The following is a 20,218-nucleotide window of genomic DNA, read 5'->3' as shown; positions in this document are numbered from 1 at the left end:
ACTTACCTTGGACGATATAAAACGGAACGGGACAGCTAGTCGACAACTTTCGTTTTCCCCCGATTCAAATCCGATTTCTTTGGTTCTTGATCTAAACATACTCAAATCAAGCTCATTCAAACATATTTTCATTCAATTTAGTCCAAAAACACATAAATGAGAAAATTACCATTTTACCCTTGATATTTACACTTTTTACAATTTAGTCCCTATTGCATAAAACACAAAATATGCAAAATTTCAACACACCCATGTTAGGCCGAATATTACCCACATTCATACAAGTCCATATATTTCATTTATTTCACATTTTAGTCCCTCAAATTATTATTTTTGCAATTTAGTCCTAATTACTCAAAATCATCAAAAATTCCAATATAAAACATGTTAACCCAAAACATATCTTTCATAGTTCATCATCAAACAACAAAAATCACAAGCTTTCAACAATGGCATAACTCAAAATATTCACCAAAATAAAAAATTCAAGCATGGGTTTAGTAGTACTCGAAGCAATGATCTCAAAAACGTAAAAATTATCAAAAACCGAGTAAAAACGAACCTTGAATCAAGCTTGGAAGGTGGTCGAATATTTGAAAGCTTCAAAACCCATTTTCTTTTCTTTTGTTTCGGCAAGAACATGATATAAACACTAAATGGCTTTTAATTTTTATGTTATAATATAACATATATTACTTAATGTTTAATTTACATTTTTAACCTTAATAAATTACTATGGAAACTACATAATATATGCCTAATGCTGTCCATTCATTTAGAAAATGGCATAATTGCAACATAGAACCTCCATATTAAAAGAACAACAGCAATTTGGCCTTTTTACAATTAACCTTCAAATTGTCATTTTACGCAATTAAGTCCTTTTATTTAATCGGGCACTCAAACGACAAAATTAAATCACAAAAATTTCACAGATATTAATTCACACATAATAAACACAGAAAATAATTTTAAAATATTTTTCTGACTCAGACTCGTGGTCTTGAAACTACCGTTCTGACTAGGGTCTAAATCACGTTGTTACAGTAAAGTTGTCGTTATATTTATTTTCATGCAACTTACTAAGTTTTATGCTTACCCTAGTTCTTTCCATTTTCTTATAGTGCTGCCTAATTAGCTCGTGGATCAACGGACGTCAGAGGCATCGATCACACTACCGATCGAAGCACTTGGTATAGTTAGATCTATTTATTTTGTTATGGCATGTATAGAACCCTGACTTTAGAATTTTGTGTCAATGTCAATTGGTCAAATGTGTTGGCTTACTTTAGCATTTTAATTCATTTTGTATAAGGCCACGAAAATGGCTAAAGTTGAAAGTTGTTATATGAATACAAGAAGTTATTTCATGAATGGGTAATTTGTTGGTTGTTTTAGTAAATATGAAATGTGTAAAGGCCTTAGATGTGGTTGTTGGAATGAGGAATCATATTATGATGATCTTTAGCATGATGGATGTTGGTATTTTGTGTTTCAGGGTGGCAAAGGGCTTGGTAAATAGCCCTATGTTGTCCACACGAATAGACACACGAGCGTGTGTCTAGGCCGTGTGTGACACACGGTCAGCCCCATGGGTGTGTGATTCAGTCGTGTGTCTCCTGCACGTAAAACTTGTAAGTCAGAATGCATGGCAATAAACACATGGGCAGAGACACAGCCGTGTGTCTCATCCGTGTGAAGGACACGGCCTAGCACACGAGCGTGTGCCTTGGCTGTGTGACCCTTAAGGATTGCTGACGTCAGAAACAGAATGTCAAGATTTTTAGACACGGGTGTGTCATGGCCGTGTGAAGGACACTGGCCATAGACACCGGCGTGTGTTAGGCCGTGTGAAAACCTCCGTAAGTTTGAATTTAGAATTTAATTCACACGGGTGTGTCCTTAGATACTCAGGTCGTGTGTGTCACACGAGCCATTAGCACGACTGTGTTATAATGAACACATGGGCGTGTTACCCTTTCACATGGGTGTGTGTCCTGTTTCAAGGGTTATTGTTTTTAAGTCGGTTTAAGGACTCGAGTTGGTTCCAAATGGTTTCCAATGAGAGTTTGAGGCCTCTTAGGCCCACATTAAGGATTTTAAACAAGGTTAAAAAAAGTTTTAAATTTGATTAAAGTCTTGGTGACTCGGAAATGATTGTATGCATATGATTAAGTATGGTAATACTTCGTGCCTAGTTCCGACCTCGAACTCGTGTAAGGGGTGTTACAAAACCCTTCAGGATTTTTTATCTTACACAAATGATTATGCATTATTTTATTATCAATTGATAATACATTAAACCTATACACTGTATTTTTTCATAAATTAACACCAATATTAACTAATAGTAACAATTTTGCGCCCACAAAAGCATACCTTTTCACACAATCATGACATCATCGAAGGGTTTTGATGAGGTTATATTTATGATATTTTTATTTTCCAATTTCCCTTCTCTATTTATACAAATCCCTTTCCCTGCATTCAACTAAACTAAGCCACTTTCTCTATCTCTCCCTTCTTTTTCTCGAGAAACAAACAACACTTGGTTTTTATTTTCTTCATTTTGGCAACCATGGAAAACAATGAGAGAGGTTCAATCTCTCCAATCTCAATTCCAACCACGTTTTCTTATTCTCCATCGTCGTCGCCTTCTTCACCACTTTCTCAGTTTTCACCAAGTTTTCCTTCTCCAGGCTCTCAATCTTCTTCACCACCATCACCGCCGCGAGCAGCAGCAGCTTCTCCTCAGCTTGTTCTCGGCCCTTGTGCTGCCTGCAAAATCCTTCGCCGTCGCTGCGTCGACAAGTGTGTTTTGGCTCCTTATTTCCCACCAACTGAGCCTTCTAAGTTCATCATTGCTCATAGAGTTTTTGGAGCTAGCAACATCATCAAATCCTTGCAGGTACCCCCCCTTTTTTTCCCTTGTCAAATTCCTGTTTAAATCTCATTATCAAATGACTTTATTTTAAAAAAAATCAATATATTGATTTCCTCAAATTAAAAAAGGAAAAAAGGGTCACAGTGTTGATTGTGAAAAGGTCTAAGCCACGATTACAATTCACATGCAATGAGGAAATCTTGACTTCAATTGCCAATAAAATGTGCAACTTAACGGTTTATACAAGTCGGTCAAGATTACAATATATATTCCATTAAATTTATCATGTTTATTATGTTTTGTGTGAAATAGATAATAGAATTTAACATGTGTATTTTAATATCTCTATTTCTTTTCCGATTTCTTTTATATAAAAAATACAAGTACTAACAATATAAGGGGAAAAAAAATCAAAGTTGACTAGCCAAGGGCATGCATCATATTGTCAACCAAAGGCATGATTGCCAGATTTCCAAATAAATTTTAACTTGGTAATTTTCCAAAAAAGAAAAAGAAAATTCTCTTCTTTAAAACATTGGGTCTCCAATCAATTATGCTAACAAAACTGAAACTATTCTCAGGAACTACCAGAGTCCCAAAGAGCAGATGCAGTAAGTAGCATGGTGTACGAGGCCAGTTCTCGGATTCGGGATCCGGTATACGGGTCTGCCGGAGCGATTTTCCAGCTTCAAAAGCAAGTGAGTGACCTCCAAGCACAGCTGGCCAAGGCACAAGCTGAGGTTGTGACCATGCAATGCCAACAAGCCAATGTGTTAACCCTAATCTTGGAAATGTCACAATCTAAAGAAACCATTGACACCACTTGTTTTCTAGATGATACTTGTGTTGTTTCACCTTGGGAGCCTCTCTGGACTTGAAGAATAGTTGAGAATTTTCAGTAAAATAATTAATTACGGTGTTATCTGGATTTTCCTTTAAATATTTGTGTTGAATACATATTCCGATATAAATATAAAAAAAAATACATTTATGTCGGATATATACCTATATGGGAATGGGAATATAGGTTAGTTATGGGAGATATGTAGCCTTACCTTTTTTTTCAATCGATCTTGTTGACCTAAAGGTACCTTTGGAAATTGATTTCATATGAAGGTTTCTCTATATTTATAATTTCTAATCTTTTTAATGAAAAACGCATGACCGTCTTTATCCCTATGTCTACTATTTTATTAAAGCAACTTTGGTTACCTAATTTTATATTCTAGATATAGATTCTCGTATGGTTACTTGTCAAACTAGCTTCCTCTTTTCCTAAATCTTCACTCATTTTAGCTTTATTATCCAATCTCCAGCTATACTCATGGTGTCACATTATCTAACTACATTCTATATAAACATCTAAATATAAATATAATAAAAAGTCTTACTTTAAAATTACAAAAAAAAAAAAGTTATATAATTGCATCAACCAACCCCATTAGTTATGATTGGGAGATTTTTTTTTGACTAATTTAAAAATAAATAGAATTGTAAAATTTGATATTCCAACCTCAAACTCTTAAATTGAAAGACAATATATAGTTTAGTGTATTTAAATTTTTATTTTTACAATAACAACTGTACCAATTGAATTGCATTAATATTCCATCATTTAATTAATTCATTACGCAATATTTTTTCAGTAGGGATTAGAATCAATTGTTTTTGTCGATTGAGTTTTAGTTCAATTGGCATCGATATTGTTATCAGTGTAGGAGAATGTAGGTTCAAGTGCGTTGAAATATATTATCCTCTTATTTAATGATTGGGATTTACTATGGATAGTATTAAATATTATATTAAAAAAAAAGGAAAGATTAACTTAATTAGAGAAAGCCAAGGGATGAATAATTTATCATATAAAGGAAATTTATACAAATATAAAAATATTTCCTCCTCAAAAGCAAAATTTTCATTCTATAAAACTTTTTTTCTCTTTTGCTTTTTATTATTCAGAATTAAAAAAAGTATAAATATTTAAAAAAGAAAAATCAAGGCGAAAATCGGTACTTTCTATATTATTTAAAAAAGAAAAAAGAAAAAGGATCTCCCATCTTAATTATATTTGTTCCTAAAGGAATAAATAAATAAATAAAAACGCGTTTTGAGCTCTTAGCTCCTTGATTGCACTTTTACCATAACACGTGCGCCCGACATGTCTGGTTGAGTTTCTACTCAGAAAGAAAAGATACAAACATTTTACTATTCATTTATGTTGTATAAAAATATGATAAAATCCACAAGTTTTTTAATTAAATTTTCCTTAATTCAAAATTATTAACATCAAGCTGATAAAACAAGAATAATAGTAATATAAATATAATTAGAGGGATTACTTTTTTCCAAAAAACTGATTTCTCAAATTTTATAAAATAAAAAAGGGTGGCCTTTATATTTTGAACCTCTATTCTTCTTTTCACATTCTCAAACCAATATTTCAACATGAAAATTGATGGTGTTAGGTGTGCTAATCAATAACCATTTAATTAAAATTAGGGTTCATTTGTAGGAAATAATGACATTCACACTATAAATAGAAACATTTAGGTTAATTAAGGATAAATCACACTAAAAATCAAACATTTTAATGAATATTAATTTGCTCTTACTAATCAAATTCTCTTTCATGCAAGCAATAAATTGCATTATAAATGTGAGTTGTGAACTCCATAAGCTCTTATTTTCTCGTTGTCGTGTAACGAGAACATAGCAAAGACTTTTAAGAAAGACCAATTTTGTCTGGTCTCGTCGAGTCTTGACTTCTTTAGTACTCCTCTTCTTCAGGTAGCCTCATTTCAATTCACTGCATCTTGTCACTTTGATCCACCCTACCGCGACTTCAGAGAAGTGAGATTTGTGGTTTCAATCTGTTCCAATGTAATTTCAAGGAGAAGAGATTTGTAGCTTCGATCTATTCCGCTAGAACTTAAAGGAGATAGGAATTGGTAACTTCAACTTGCTCCACTACAACTTCAAGAAGATAAGGTTGGTAGCTTCAATCTGCCCCGCTTCAACTTTAGAGAGATAAGATTTGCCATGATGACTTCCATCCGTCCCAATGCAACTTCAGTGTTATAGGATTTGTGACTTGTGGCTTAAATCTGTTCCTCTGCAACTTCAGGGAAATAAGATTTTCTATTTTTAGTCTGCTCCACTGCAATTTCAGGGAAATAGGACTTGTGGCTTGAATCTACTCCACTACAACTTCAAAGAGACAAGATTCACCATGGTAACTTCAATCCGTCCCACTGCAACTTCAGGTGTATAGGATTTGTGATTTGTTGCTTTGATCTATTCCACTGTAACATCAGGGAAGTAAGATCCACTATCTTTAGTCTGTTCCGCTGCAACTTCAGGGAGATGAGACTTGTGGCTTCAATCTGCTCCACTAAAATTTCATGGAGATAAGATGCTACATGGTGACTTAATCCAACCTATTGCAACTTCAGAGGTACATGATTTGTGATTTCACTGGTCTGTTACACCGTTCTCTTGGGAACAGGACCTGTAAAATCTGTTTGATGGGCCTATTTATGTCAAATGATTAGGATGTCATGATCAGAATAAATCAAATACTCCTAACTAGACGTGTGTGAATGATATTTACATGAATGTAAAATGTCATTTTCGAGAATGATCCCTTTTTAATGCTTAGGTTGTCATTGCTCATTTTTTCAACGGGGTTCTATCATTGATATGCTACCGCGCCTTCTTACTTGGCTGGTGTCTTTGACAGAAGATTTGTAGAGATAGCCATAATTTAGACTATCCTTTCTCCAATGTTTCCAACTTTTGAATTTGGGTTAGTTCTAACTAGTAGTCCTGTTTTAGGTTCCTATACCATTTAGAAACTTTTTAGAGTAATATACAAAACTTCTTTTATATGAATATTATAAGTCCAAAAATTATTACTTTAATGAAAAATGCTTGAAAAAAACTATCCCAATGAACAAGATACAATTTTTTTAAGAGCAAAGCTCGAAGTGGGTAAATTAATCAAGATTGAAAATTTTGCTAAGGTACAAAATGAATAAAATGAAAATACGTGCCCCAAATATTGCAGCACGAGCTTCTCTATTCAAACTTCTCGAAGACCATTTCGAGCTAGATATGTGTTTAGGGGATCTAAAGTATTTGTCAATGCCCCCAGACGTAACACTCCTCTTTCTTGTTAATTCTAAGAGGATGAGACTACCACTTGCCCCATTTTCAAAATTTGAGCCGCCGTTTTCGGGTTTTCAACTCAAAACCCCTTTGGTCTCAAAGTGCCCTTTGTGGTTTTCGCCTTAGCCTCTCCATTTTTTAGAAGGTCTTAAAACGCCCTTTGTGGGTTTTTGCCTTGGCCTCTCATTTTCTTTCTTCTTTCTGTTTAATCCAAGTCGTGACCCACTGCTTACTCATTACGGTGATATTCATTAATTTTTTCACAAAATTCGGAACATTGGCAGCTCTAGAATAGGCCTTGTCAACCTGAACCCTTGGACAACGTAGTAGGGCTGTATATTCTTCCACTGTGGGCACCAAATCTAGGTTCCTGAAGGTAAAACAATTGTAGGCTGGATCCCAGAATTGGGCCAAAGCTCAAAACAGATACTTGTCTACCTTGATGTCGAGTAAATAGGGTAGATCACCATAATTATCGTAGAATAGCTGCTTAATTTCATCGCCCCATTGGGCCCACATTTCTTCAATTCTCAGAGATCATTCTGTGTCACGCTGATATGGGTGAAGTCTCATAACTCCTACGTGTAGCCCTTCGCCAAGCTATCTCCTTTCTCTAATTGCATTTTCTTCGACAATTTACAGACAGCTGCATTATCCTCCACTTTATCAAGAAATTCATTCTCCATGACAAGCTCTCTATTTAGTAATCGAACTTGAACTGACACCTTTTTTATGATAAAGTGTCGTGCAGTCACAAGTAAAACAACATAAGTCAGTACAATTCATATTAAAGCAAGCAAGAAATAATAAGCATAGCACCTATTCAGACAACCGCTAATGGTTTGGTGTTGCTCTACCTAGGGTGGGCTCCTATGGGTCACTACATATGGTTCGGTTCTAAAGACAAGGTACTTGAACTAGCAGATTCCTCGATCTTCACCCATTATAGGCTCATATAGACCAAGTTCGGTTCAATGGAATACATTTACCTATGGCTATATGGAGATGAAAATCTCACGAAGACATAGGTACGAATGTATCCTAAAAGCGATCCACTATCCTACATAGAGGTGAAAACCTCACGAAGGACTAGTTTCTCACTCCCACTTAAAGGGTAAGACCGAGCAGTCATGCAATGTAATATGCAAAAACATCTAATAACTCGAACCAATAAAGCAGATATTTCAACTAATATCACAAAGATGATAGATGAAATGCGATGAAAGAATCGTATTTTAAATCAAATTTTCCATTTTCAACGAAAAGACATAAATTAATCAATTTACAGCTTGACTCTCAAATTGTAACACCCCTAAAGTGACCCTAGTCGGAAAGTGGTTTCGGGACCACTAAACCGAGTTATAAAGATAATTAACCGTCATAGTTGATACTCATTATATGTACATATGCATGTGTGAAAATTTCATGTTTGAATTTTGTTAATAGTAAGTGAATTTTATCAAATAGGACTTATGTGAGAAAATTTGGAAATGTGCTAGGCAAATGTAAAGTGGCCTAATAATGCATGTTGTGAAATGATGGGTTTGCATGTCAAATTACCCAAAATTAAAGCATAGTGGCCGACCATGCTATGGGTGGAAACATGTTGCAAACATGTTGTGTTAGTGAGTTATGTTAGAAAGAATAAAAAAAAGGGGTTAGGATTAAAGTAATGCAAAAAGGTGGAGTGATGAAAAAAAAATGGTCTCATCCATGCCCCCCTTTGCCGTGAATGGAAGAAAGGAAACAAAGAAAAAAAAGTGTTCATCCTTGAACATCTTTGGCCGAATGTTCTAAGGAGGAAAGGAAACAAGTTGTGTTCTTTGGTTCTTCTTGGCCGGATTGAGAGGAGGAGGGAAGAAGCTAGGCATTCGGTCTTCTACTTGCTTAATTAAGGTAAGTTTTAGGTAAATTCTTCGAGATTTTATGAAATTTTAGTTGATGGATAGGTCTTTGATTGAGCCCATGTGTGAATTTTGATCCTTGTGGTGATTTGGGCATGCGGTTAAGGTAGGAAACTTAGAAGATGATTTCTATTCCTTATGTTTTATGAGTTGGGAGCTTAAATTGAAGATGAATAAGGGGAATATGTGTATAGAGGTTTTAGTAGTATGGAAATTCGGTTATGAGAGTGTGTGTGTGGTCACTTGCCGAATGTGGGTGTCAAGATTAGTAGGTTGGCTTAATTCTTGTATTAGAAATCTATTTGAGAAATTAGATAGGCTTTGAATGGTTGAAATAATGAAATTAGAAACTCATGAACTTGATTTAAATATTTTAAATTTATGGTAGTTAAATGGAATAGAAAGGATCTATTCGGCCATGGAGGTTAAACACATTGTTAAATTGTTGAATATATGCTTTGGTTGTTAATGAATATTCGGTCTTGGTATGAATCTCATTAATAACATTTAGTTATTAGATTTGGTATAAAATACTTATTGAAATGGTGGAATTGGATGACTTACTTATGGATTTTAGTTATGAGAGTCTTTTGTAAGTAGAGCTAGAGGGTTTAAAGGGTGGTGTTTTAAAATAAACATGTATATGGACCCTATGTATGTACCTTGTAATGTTATTGTAAACTTTTGGTTTAACTTGTGTCATATTAATTGCTAAAATACTAGCTTGTGTGGAAAATTTTGTGTATGTTTTTATGTGCCGAATGTGAGTTAAAAAAATGGAGCTCACTATGTGTATCATGGTCAACCTTTGATAACTAATATGTCTTGATTCGTAAATTGAGTTAAAAGATTATATATGTTCGATCTAGCCTAAGTTAGGCTTGACTTGTAACATAGTAATGATTGACTGAACGTATATGTGTGAGATAGTGAGGATAATTGTATTTCTTGCTTTTATTAAGTGAAGTATATGAAGTTGATATACTTAATTTACTCAATTAAGCTCAAGAGCTTAGAGGACCAAAGTTGGATAAAGGAAAGGAAAAAGTGATCGAATAGCCGCCGAAATCGTTCAACAACATCCGAGGTAAGTTTTAAGTGTTTAAACGCTGAGTAAATTCAATTATAATAGGACATGATGAGTTGATTTAATAAGATAAGATGTGGCCATGATATGTTCTAAGCTCAAATGGTAAGTTCTTAAGTGTTTGAGCTTGGGAATTTAAGGGTAATTTGAAATAGTCTGCTTCGGACAGCAGCAGTAACATGACTTTAGAAAATCACCATAAATTCATGGACTTGAATTAGAGGCTGATTGAGACATGAAATTAAAGCGTAGTGAGTCTAGTTTCTTATAAAAGAAACCGTGTAAGCAAAGGAATTTCCGATAATGAGATACTTAAAGTTGTGTGAGACAGCGCAGAATGACACTGTAATCCTCCGTTCTGTTTTTAGAAAATCATTATAAATTGTACAAAAATGGTTATAAGATAAAATTTATATGTTTAGACTCCTTAATGAGTCTAGTTTCAAATGAAATCAAATACAACACATTTTGAATTCTGTAAAATGAGAAATTTGATTCGTAGTGAAGAGTGGTCAGATTAGTCAAACAGTGAAACAGGGGAAACTTTAAGAAAAATATGGTATTGATTGGCCAAACCTAAAATTCTGTAAATTTTATGGATGGAAGATATATGAGTCTATATTCAGGAAAAATTAACGGAAAGTGATTTGGAGTTTTGTAGCTCCAGTTATAAATAATTTAGTGACTATTGCTCAGGAAAAACAGCTTGTGCTGAATTTGAGATTATGTTGTGAACCTTGATAAACTTGTTTTAGTTGCTCATAAGCTATTGATTAAACCCATACTTGAATTCTAAATCGTGGTATTGTAAGTTTATGAGTATTCGAATATGAAATGATAGTAGGGCCTAATGGCCGATGTGATGAACGTGAAAGTGTATATATGTGATAAGGCCTAATGGCCGATGTGATGAATGTGAAAGTGTATATATATGTGATAAGGCCTAATGGCCGATGTGATGAATGTGAAAGTGTATATATATGTGATAAGGCCTAATGGCCGATGTGATGAATGTGAAAGTGTATATACGTGATAAGGCCTAATGGCCGATGTGATGAACGTGAAAGTATATATATGTTATAAGGCCTAATGGCCGATGTGATGAATGTGAAAGTGTATATATATGTGATAAGGCCTAATGGCCGATGTGATGAATGTGAAAGTGTATATACGTGATAAGGCCTAATGGCCGATGTGATGAATGTGAAAGTGTATATATATGTGATAGGGCCTAATGGCCGATGTGATGAATGTGAAAGTGTATATATATGTGATAGGGCCTAATGGCCGATGTGATGAATGTGAAAGTGTATATATGTGATAAGGCCTAATGGCCGATGTGATGAATGTGAAAGTATATATATGTGACAGGGCCGAGTGGCCAACGTGATGGATGTGAAAGTGTATAAATTTGATAAGTCCCGAAGGGCATTTGTGTCAGTACTATATCCGGGTTAAAACCCCCCAGGCTTTATGCGAGAATATTATCACTGATTAATGTCCGTAAGCTTCGTGCTCGTACTATATCCGAGCTCTAAAGACCCGATGACTGCGTGTGGGGATTTTGTCCGGGTAAGACCCGATAACTTCGTGTGGAGATTATGTCCGGGTAAGACTTCGTAATAAGAATTGCTTATAAATATATTCAATGCGAAAGGTTAAACAGGTATGTACTCCAAGTTTATATGTGAGCTTGATTTGCACTAAATCATAAGGTAGTTATGTGATGCATACGAGAGCAATCTATGAGATGTGCGTATTCGGTAAAGGGATGGTATGCCCGAAGGAAGAGTGAAATAAAAATACGAACAACTATGTTATAATTTGATTGTTATCTGTTGACACTGCTTAAAACTTACTAAGCATTGTAATGCTTACTCCGTTTACTCTGTTTCCTCTGTTTTATAGATCTCATTGCGAAGCTACAGGCTCGGGGATCGTCAGCAGCTAGTCACACTATCACTATCCACTGTTTGGTACTGTTATGTTTTGGATTATCTTATGGCATGTATAAAATAGACTAGTGGCAGAGGAATATTTTGGTTAATGTATATAGCCATGCGAAAATGGCTTATATATGTTTGAGCATAATGTTATAATCATTTGGTATGGAAAGGTTAATCACTATCATAATTTGTGCTATTTATGCTAAAAGGGCTAGTTGAATCATGGAAACTATGAAGTAGGTAAAGTCTACCTTAAAGGCAGATGCTGGTAGCAGCAGCGATGTAGATTTGGAAAATAACTAAAAATAGTAGGATTGGAATTAAATAATGAATAAATTATGTAAACGAACCTTAATGAATCTATTTTCATAGGAAAGTAACGAAACGATCATATGGACAGTATGTTAAGAGATATTCAGGTTCTCGTGTGACAGGGCCAGAACGGGTTCTGGACTCCCTGTTCCGAATTTGGAAATTCATTACAAATTAACCAGAGATAATTAGGAGTCATGCCATATATGTATAGATTCCTCTCTGAGTCTAGTTTCTATAGAAACAAACGGCATCAGTATTGAAGCTCTGTGCAGGGAGATATCCAAGTCGTAATGCGCAAAGGTCAGTGTAGTCGATCCCTGTAACATGGGAGACTTTGACTAATAAACTGTATTAATTGGCCTGACCAAAAATTCTAGAAAACAATATGTAGATGGGCATATGAGTCTAGTTTCAGGGAAAAATCACGAAACTGATTTTCGAGTTGTGAAATTCAAGATATGATTTTTAAGGTGACAGTGACGCAGTTAGCCGACTGCCTGGAAAAATTTTAAAATGGACTGCAATAGTAAGTGAACTTAGTCTGTGAACCCCTCGTGTCCGACTCCGGCAACGGTCTCGGGTACGGGGTGTTACAATTTTATTGGTATCAGAGCTACGGTTTAGTCGATTCTAGGACTAACGTAGCACGCGTGAGTCTATTTATACATGCCATAAAGTGATAAAATGATAGTGTGATGATTTTTGGCTATTAAAATGTGTTTGCTGTATTGCAATGAATCTTGATCCCGATCGAGCTGTAGCAAGCTTCTGACTATGAGAATTTGCGATATAACTTCACTTAGAAATGCCTAAATTATTAAGTTGATCAGGTACGTATCATGTACTCGTATTTGAAGTTCGATTTGGATTGAATTATAAGGGTATAAGTGATGCAATTTTGAGAGAGTGTTATGACTATAAATGTGATTTTTGTATGTGGCTATGGAACTGGAAGTTGAATGGTCGATAAGCATGTTGTGTTTGTATTCAAGTAATGTAAATGATATACTAATGTGTATTGCTATATGTGTATATGTATGTAGAGACGAAATTGTCGAATGTAAAAAGGCAGTGAAGCGTATAGAGTGGTTGGTTTTCAGCACTAAGTGTGCGGGCAATAAGTGTTCACGGTTGTGAGATTGGCACTAAGTGTGCGGACAATAAGTGTTCACGGTTGTGAGATTGGCACTAAGTGTGCGGGCTTGAAATGCATGGCACTAAGTGTGCGAGTTTAAAGTACATGGCACTAAGTGTGCGTGGTTGATTATTAAGCACTATGTGTGCGAACCCACTATATATATATTTTCTATCAATTATTTATATTAAGGGTGCGACCTTACCGAGTCAATTTCGGACAGCGGAAAGGGGTAAGTCCTTGAGTAATAGAGCTTAAATTATGATTTGATTAGATCATGTTTTAAGCAAATCAAAATCATGCTCTTTGTGTGTGGCTATTGAGCTGAAATTGCAAGAATGATAAGTGTCTTGTGTTTGAGTTTTGCTAATGAAAATGAAATACGAATGTGTCATGATTTATTGTTAAATGTGCATGGTTATTCGAATGATGTCCGGGCTAAGTCCCGAAGGCTTTGTGCTAAGTGACCATATCCGGACTAAGAACTGAAGGCATTTGTGCGAGATACTAATTCCGGGCTAAGCCCGAAGGCATTGGTGCGAGTTACTAAATCCGGGCTAAGTTCCGAAGAGCATTCATGCTAGTGATGTATCCGGGCTAAGTCCCGAAGAGCATTCATGCTAGTGATGTATCCGGGCTAAGTTCCGAAGAGCATTTGTGCTGGTGTTATATCCGGGCTAGGTCCCGAAGAGCAATCATGCTGGTGACGTGTATTCGGGCCTTCGTGCCTAGTAGGCTTCGTGCCGGTAATTTGAGCAAAGTTTAAGTATTCATTACTATACGAATTCAAATTTAAATGAGATGATATGTTTAAAAGTGTACATACATGATGTTTATAGACTTGGTTAAGTCATATCAATGTGTATTAACGAATGAATAAGAGCACTATGTATGTGAATAATTAGAGGCACTGTGTGTGTGCGAATTCCTTTAACCGAGCACTATGAGTGCGAGATCGGTCAGTGGGCACTAAGTGTGTGAAGTGGAATTCATGTAAGACCTCGTTTGGGATGAAGACATTGATTTGAGATAGTGTGTAAGACCATGTCTGGGACATGGCATCGGCTCGATATGTGAGAATATGTAAGACCATATCTAGGATATGGCATTGTAAGAGCTATATGTGCTATTGCTAAATGAACTAAATGTTCAGGTATGTGGAAGTTGACTTTTCTTTTGGAAATGAGTTTAGTTGAATATTGAGATGTGATAAAGTTATAAAGGATATTTATTGGGATGTTTGAGTATATGTGTACTTTCGGTTAGGTTACAGCTTATTCATGAATGAAAATGTGGGTTACAAATATGTGGGTTGATGATGTGAATTATACATGTTAATATGTGCATACTTGTAGAAATGTTTATGTATTTGTTTTAAGATAAGAAAATGATTTTATGGATCGATGCGAAATCAGTAATGAATTACAATTGCTATCGATGAGCTAATGTTTATATGGATATAATTCAATAAGAGGACGTTATCCTAAACTATGCATCGGTAGAAATTTTCGAGGACGAAAATCCCTAAAGGGGGGAAGAGTTGTAACACCCCTAAAGTGACCCTAGTCGGAAAGTGGTTTCGGGACCACTAAACCGAGTTATAAAGATAATTAACCGTCATAGTTGATGCTCATTATATGTACATATGCATGTGTGAAAATTTCATTTTTGAATTTTGTTAATAGTAAGTGAATTTTATCAAATAGGACTTATGTGAGAAAATTTGGAAATGTGCTAGGCAAATGTAAAGTGGCCTAATAATGCATGTTGTGAAATGATGGGTTTGCATGTCAAATTACCCAAAATTAAAGCATAGTGGCCGGCCATGCTATGGGTGGAAACATGTTGCAAACATGTTGTGTTAGTGAGTTATGTTAGAAAGAATAAAAAAAAGGGGTTAGGATTAAAGTAATGCAAAAAGGTGGAGTGATGAAAAAAAAATGGTCTCATCCATGCCCCCCCTTTGCCGTGAATGGAAGAAAGGAAACAAAGAAAAAAAAGTGTTCATCCTTGAACATCTTTGGCCGAATGTTCTAAGGAGGAAAGGAAACAAGTTGTGTTCTTTGGTTCTTCTTGGCCGGATTGAGAGGAGGAGGGAAGAAGCTAGGCATTCGGTCTTCTACTTGCTTAATTAAGGTAAGTTTTAGGTAAATTCTTCGAGATTTTATGAAATTTTAGTTGATGGATAGGTCTTTGATTGAGCCCATGTGTGAATTTTGATCCTTGTGGTGATTTGGGCATGCGGTTAAGGTAGGAAACTTAGAAGATGATTTCTATTCCTTATGTTTTATGAGTTGGGAGCTTAAATTGAAGATGAATAAGGGGAATATGTGTATAGAGGTTTTAGTAGTATGGAAATTCGGTTATGAGAGTGTGTGTGTGGTCACTTGCCGAATGTGGGTGTCAAGATTAGTAGGTTGGCTTAATTCTTGTATTAGAAATCTATTTGAGAAATTAGATAGGCTTTGAATGGTTGAAGTAATGAAATTAGAAACTCATGAACTTGATTTAAATATTTTAAACTTATGGTAGTTAAATGGAATAGAAAGGATCTATTCGGCCATGGAGGTTAAACACATTGTTAAATTGTTGAATATATGCTTTGGTTGTTAATGAATATTCGGTCTTGGTATGAATCTCATTAATAACATTTAGTTATTAGATTTGGTATAAAATACTTATTGAAATGGTGGAATTGGATGACTTACTTATGGATTTTAGTTATGAGAGTCTTTTGTAAGTAGAGCTAGAGGGTTTAAAGGGTGGTGTTTTAAAATAAACATGTATATGGACCCTATGTATGTACCTTGTAATGTTATTGTAAACTTTTGGTTTAACTTGTGTCATATTAATTGCTAAAATACTAGCTTGTGTGGAAAATTTTGTGTATGTTTTTATGTGCCGAATGTGAGTTAAAAAAATGGAGCTCACTATGTGTATCATGGTCAACCTTTGATAACTAATATGTCTTGATTCGTAAATTGAGTTAAAAGATTATATATGTTCGATCTAGCCTAAGTTAGGCTTGACTTGTAACATAGTAATGATTGCCTGAACGTATATGTGTGAGATAGTGAGGATAATTGTATTTCTTGCTTTGATTAAGTGAAGTATATGAAGTTGATATACTTAATTTACTCAATTAAGCTCAAGAGCTTAGAGGACCAAAGTTGGATAAAGGAAAGGAAAAAGTGATCGAATAGCCGCCGAAATCGTTCAACAACATCCGAGGTAAGTTTTAAGTGTTTAAACGTTGAGTAAATTCAATTATAATAGGACATGATGAGTTGATTTAATAAGATAAGATGTGGCCATGATATGTTCTAAGCTCAAATGGTAAGTTCTTAAGTGTTTGAGCTTGGGAATTTAAGGGTAATTTGAAATAGTCTGCTTCGGACAGCAGCAGTAACGTGACTTTAGAAAATCACCATAAATTCATGGACTTGAATTAGAGGCTGATTGAGACATGAAATTAAATCTTAATGAGTCTAGTTTCTTATAAAAGAAACCGTGTAAGCAAAGGAATTTCCGATAATGAGATACTTAAAGTTGTGTGAGACAGCGCAGAATGACACTGTAATCCTCTGTTCTGTTTTTAGAAAATCATTATAAATTGTACAAAAATGGTTATAAGATAAAATTTATATGCTTAGACTCCTTAATGAGTCTAGTTTCAAATGAAATCAAATACAACACATTTTGAATTCTGTAAAATGAGAAATTTGATTCGTAGTGAAGAGTGGTCAGATTAGTCAAACAGTGAAACAGGGGAAACTTTAAGAAAAATATGGTATTGATTGGCCAAACCTAAAGTTCTGGAAATTTTATGGATGGAAGATATACGAGTCTATATTCAGGAAAAATTAACGGAAAGTGATTTGGAGTTTTGTAGCTCCAGTTATAAATAATTTAGTGACTATTGCTCAGGAAAAACAGCTTGTGCTGAATTTGAGATTATGTTGTGAACCTTGATAAACTTGTTTTAGTTGCTCATAAGCTATTGATTAAACCCATACTTGAATTCTAAATCGTGGTATTGTAAGTTTATGAGTATTCGAATATGAAATGATAGTAAGGCCTAATGGCCGATGTGATGAACGTGAAAGTGTATATATGTGATAAGGCCTAATGGCCGATGTGATGAATGTGAAAGTGTATATATATGTGATAAGGCCTAATGGCCGATGTGATGAATGTGAAAGTGTATATATATGTGATAAGGCCTAATGGCCGATGTGATGAATGTGAAAGTGTATATACATGATAAGGCCTAATGGCCGATGTGATGAACGTGAAAGTATATATATGTGATAAGGCCTAATGGCCGATGTGATGAATGTGAAAGTGTATATATATGTGATAAGGCCTAATGGCCGATGTGATGAATGTGAAAGTGTATATACGTGATAAGGCCTAATGGCCGATGTGATGAATGTGAAAGTGTATATATGAGATAAGGCCTAATGGCCGATGTGATGAATGTGAAAGTGTATATATATGTGATAGGGCCTAATGGCCGATGTGATGAATGTGAAAGTGTATATATGTGATAAGGCCTAATGGCCGATGTGATGAATGTGAAAGTATATATATGTGACAGGGCCGAGTGGCCAACGTGATGGATGTGAAAGTGTATAAATGTGATAAGTCCCGAAGGGCATTTGTGTCAGTACTATATCCGGGTTAAAACCCCGCAAGCTTTATGCGAGAATATTATCACTGATTAATGTCCGTAAGCTTCGTGCTCGTACTATATCCGAGCTCTAAAGACCCGATGACTACGTGTGGGGATTTTGTCCGGGTAAGACCCGATAACTTCGTGTGGAGATTATGTCCGGGTAAGACTTCGTAATAAGAATTGCTTATAAATATATTCAATGCGAAAGGTTAAACAGGTATGTACTCCAAGTTTATATGTGAGATTGATTTGCACTAAATCATAAGGTAGTTATGTGATGCATACGAGAGCAATCTATGAGATGTGCGTATTCGGTAAAGGGATGGTATGCCCGAAGGAAGAGTGAAATAAAAATACGAACAACTATGTTATAATTTGATTGTTATCTGTTGACACTGCTTAAAACTTACTAAGCATTGTAATGCTTACTCCGTTTACTCTGTTTCCTCTATTTTATAGATCTCATTGCGAAGCTACAGGCTCGGGGATCGTCAGCAACTAGTCACACTATCACTATCCACTGTTTGGTACTGCTATGTTTTGGATTATCTTATGGCATGTATAAAATAGACTAGTGGCGGAGGAATATTTTGGTTAATGTATATAGCCATGCGAAAATGGCTTATATATGTTTGAGCATAATGTTATAATCATTTGGTATGGAATGGTTAATCACTATCATAATTTGTGCTATTTATGCTAAAAGGGCTAGTTGAATCATGGAAACTATGAAGTAGGTAAAGTCTACCTTAAAGGCAGATGCTGGCAGCAGCAGTGATGTAGATTTGGAAAATAACTAAAAATAGTAGGATTGGAATTAAATAATGAATAAATTATGTAAACGAACCTTAATGAATCTATTTTCATAGGAAAGTAACGAAACGATCATATGGACAGTATGTTAAGAGATATTCAGGTTCTCGTGTGACAGGGCCAGAACGGGTTCTGGACTCCCTGTTCCGAATTTGGAAATTCATTACAAATTAACCAGAGATAATTAGGAGTCATGCCATATATGTATAGATTCCTCTCTGAGTCTAGTTTCTATAGAAACAAACGGCATCAGTATTGAAGCTCTGTGCAGGGAGATATCCAAGTCGTAATGCGCAAAGGTCAGTGTAGTCGATCCCTGTAACATGGGAGACTTTGACTAATAAACTGTATTAATTGGCCTGACCAAAAATTCTAGAAAAAAATATGTAGATGGGCATATGAGTCTAGTTTCAGGGAAAAATCACGAAACTGATTTTCGAGTTGTGAAACTCAAGATATGATTTTTAAGGTGACAGTGACGCAGTTAGCCGACTGCCTGGAAAAATTTTAAAATGGACTGCAATAGTAAGCGAACTTAGTCTGTGAACCCCTCGTGTCCGACTCCGGCAACGGTCTCGGGTACGGGGTGTTACGCAAATCCCCAGTGGAGTCGTCAAGCTGTCGAAACCCTTTTTTTTTTAAACGGGGTCGGCATTTATTTTGAAAATGTATATATGTGTGGGAGTCGCCACCAATCTTTATGAGGTGTGATCGGGTCACCTTACGATTGATCGTTTTAATAAAATGTTTTGATTTACTAAAACAACAATTTTGGTCTACGAAATTCGAGAAAACGGGTTCAAGAGTCGGTTACGTGCGAGGAAGGATTAACACCCTCATAACGTCCAAAATTGGTACCTAATTAATTAATTAATATCTAAACGTCGAAAGTTGAAAACTTGAAAAGAATTTAAAAATATGATACTTTCTTTTTTAATGTTGATTTTTACAAAGAATTTACTTGAATAAATCGAAACAGATGTTAAAGACCTTCTTGTCCTGAAGTAATAAGATGCCACATCCAGTACGTTAAGACACGACATTTTAAACCCTCGAGAATAAGCTTGTCTTTTGATTTTTAAAACTCATGCATTTTAATTTTAAAAGAATATTCGGTCATTTGGGTCAAACGAAAAAAAAAAATCAAAACCCAGTACGTTAGAGCACGATCTCTCGAATTTCTAAATACGAAATATTGCCTTTATTAAAGAATCCATCTTTTTATAAATTTAGGTAAAATTTAATGCGACATTTAAAAATAAAAAAAATAGCATTCGGATAAGACATTA

General features: G+C 35.2%; 1 protein-coding gene across 1 annotated transcript; it reads left to right on the top strand.

The window, feature by feature from the left end:
• The first annotated feature begins 2,473 nt into the window (after window positions 1-2,473).
• On the top strand, window positions 2,474-3,984 carry LOC107931361 (LOB domain-containing protein 1). The gene is made up of 2 exons (XM_016863243.2): window positions 2,474-2,908; window positions 3,466-3,984. Exons 1-2 carry the CDS (start codon window positions 2,579-2,581, stop codon window positions 3,760-3,762), a joined length of 627 nt encoding a protein of 208 aa, XP_016718732.1. The 5' UTR covers window positions 2,474-2,578; the 3' UTR covers window positions 3,763-3,984.
• Window positions 3,985-20,218: the final 16,234 nt, after the last annotated feature.

The sequence above is a fragment of the Gossypium hirsutum genome, chromosome A05 (genome assembly GCF_007990345.1).
Source record: "Gossypium hirsutum isolate 1008001.06 chromosome A05, Gossypium_hirsutum_v2.1, whole genome shotgun sequence".
Classification (NCBI taxonomy): Eukaryota; Viridiplantae; Streptophyta; class Magnoliopsida; order Malvales; family Malvaceae; genus Gossypium; species Gossypium hirsutum.
Note: the sequence above shows the minus strand (reverse complement) of the source record. Positions and strands in the feature narration are given on the sequence as shown.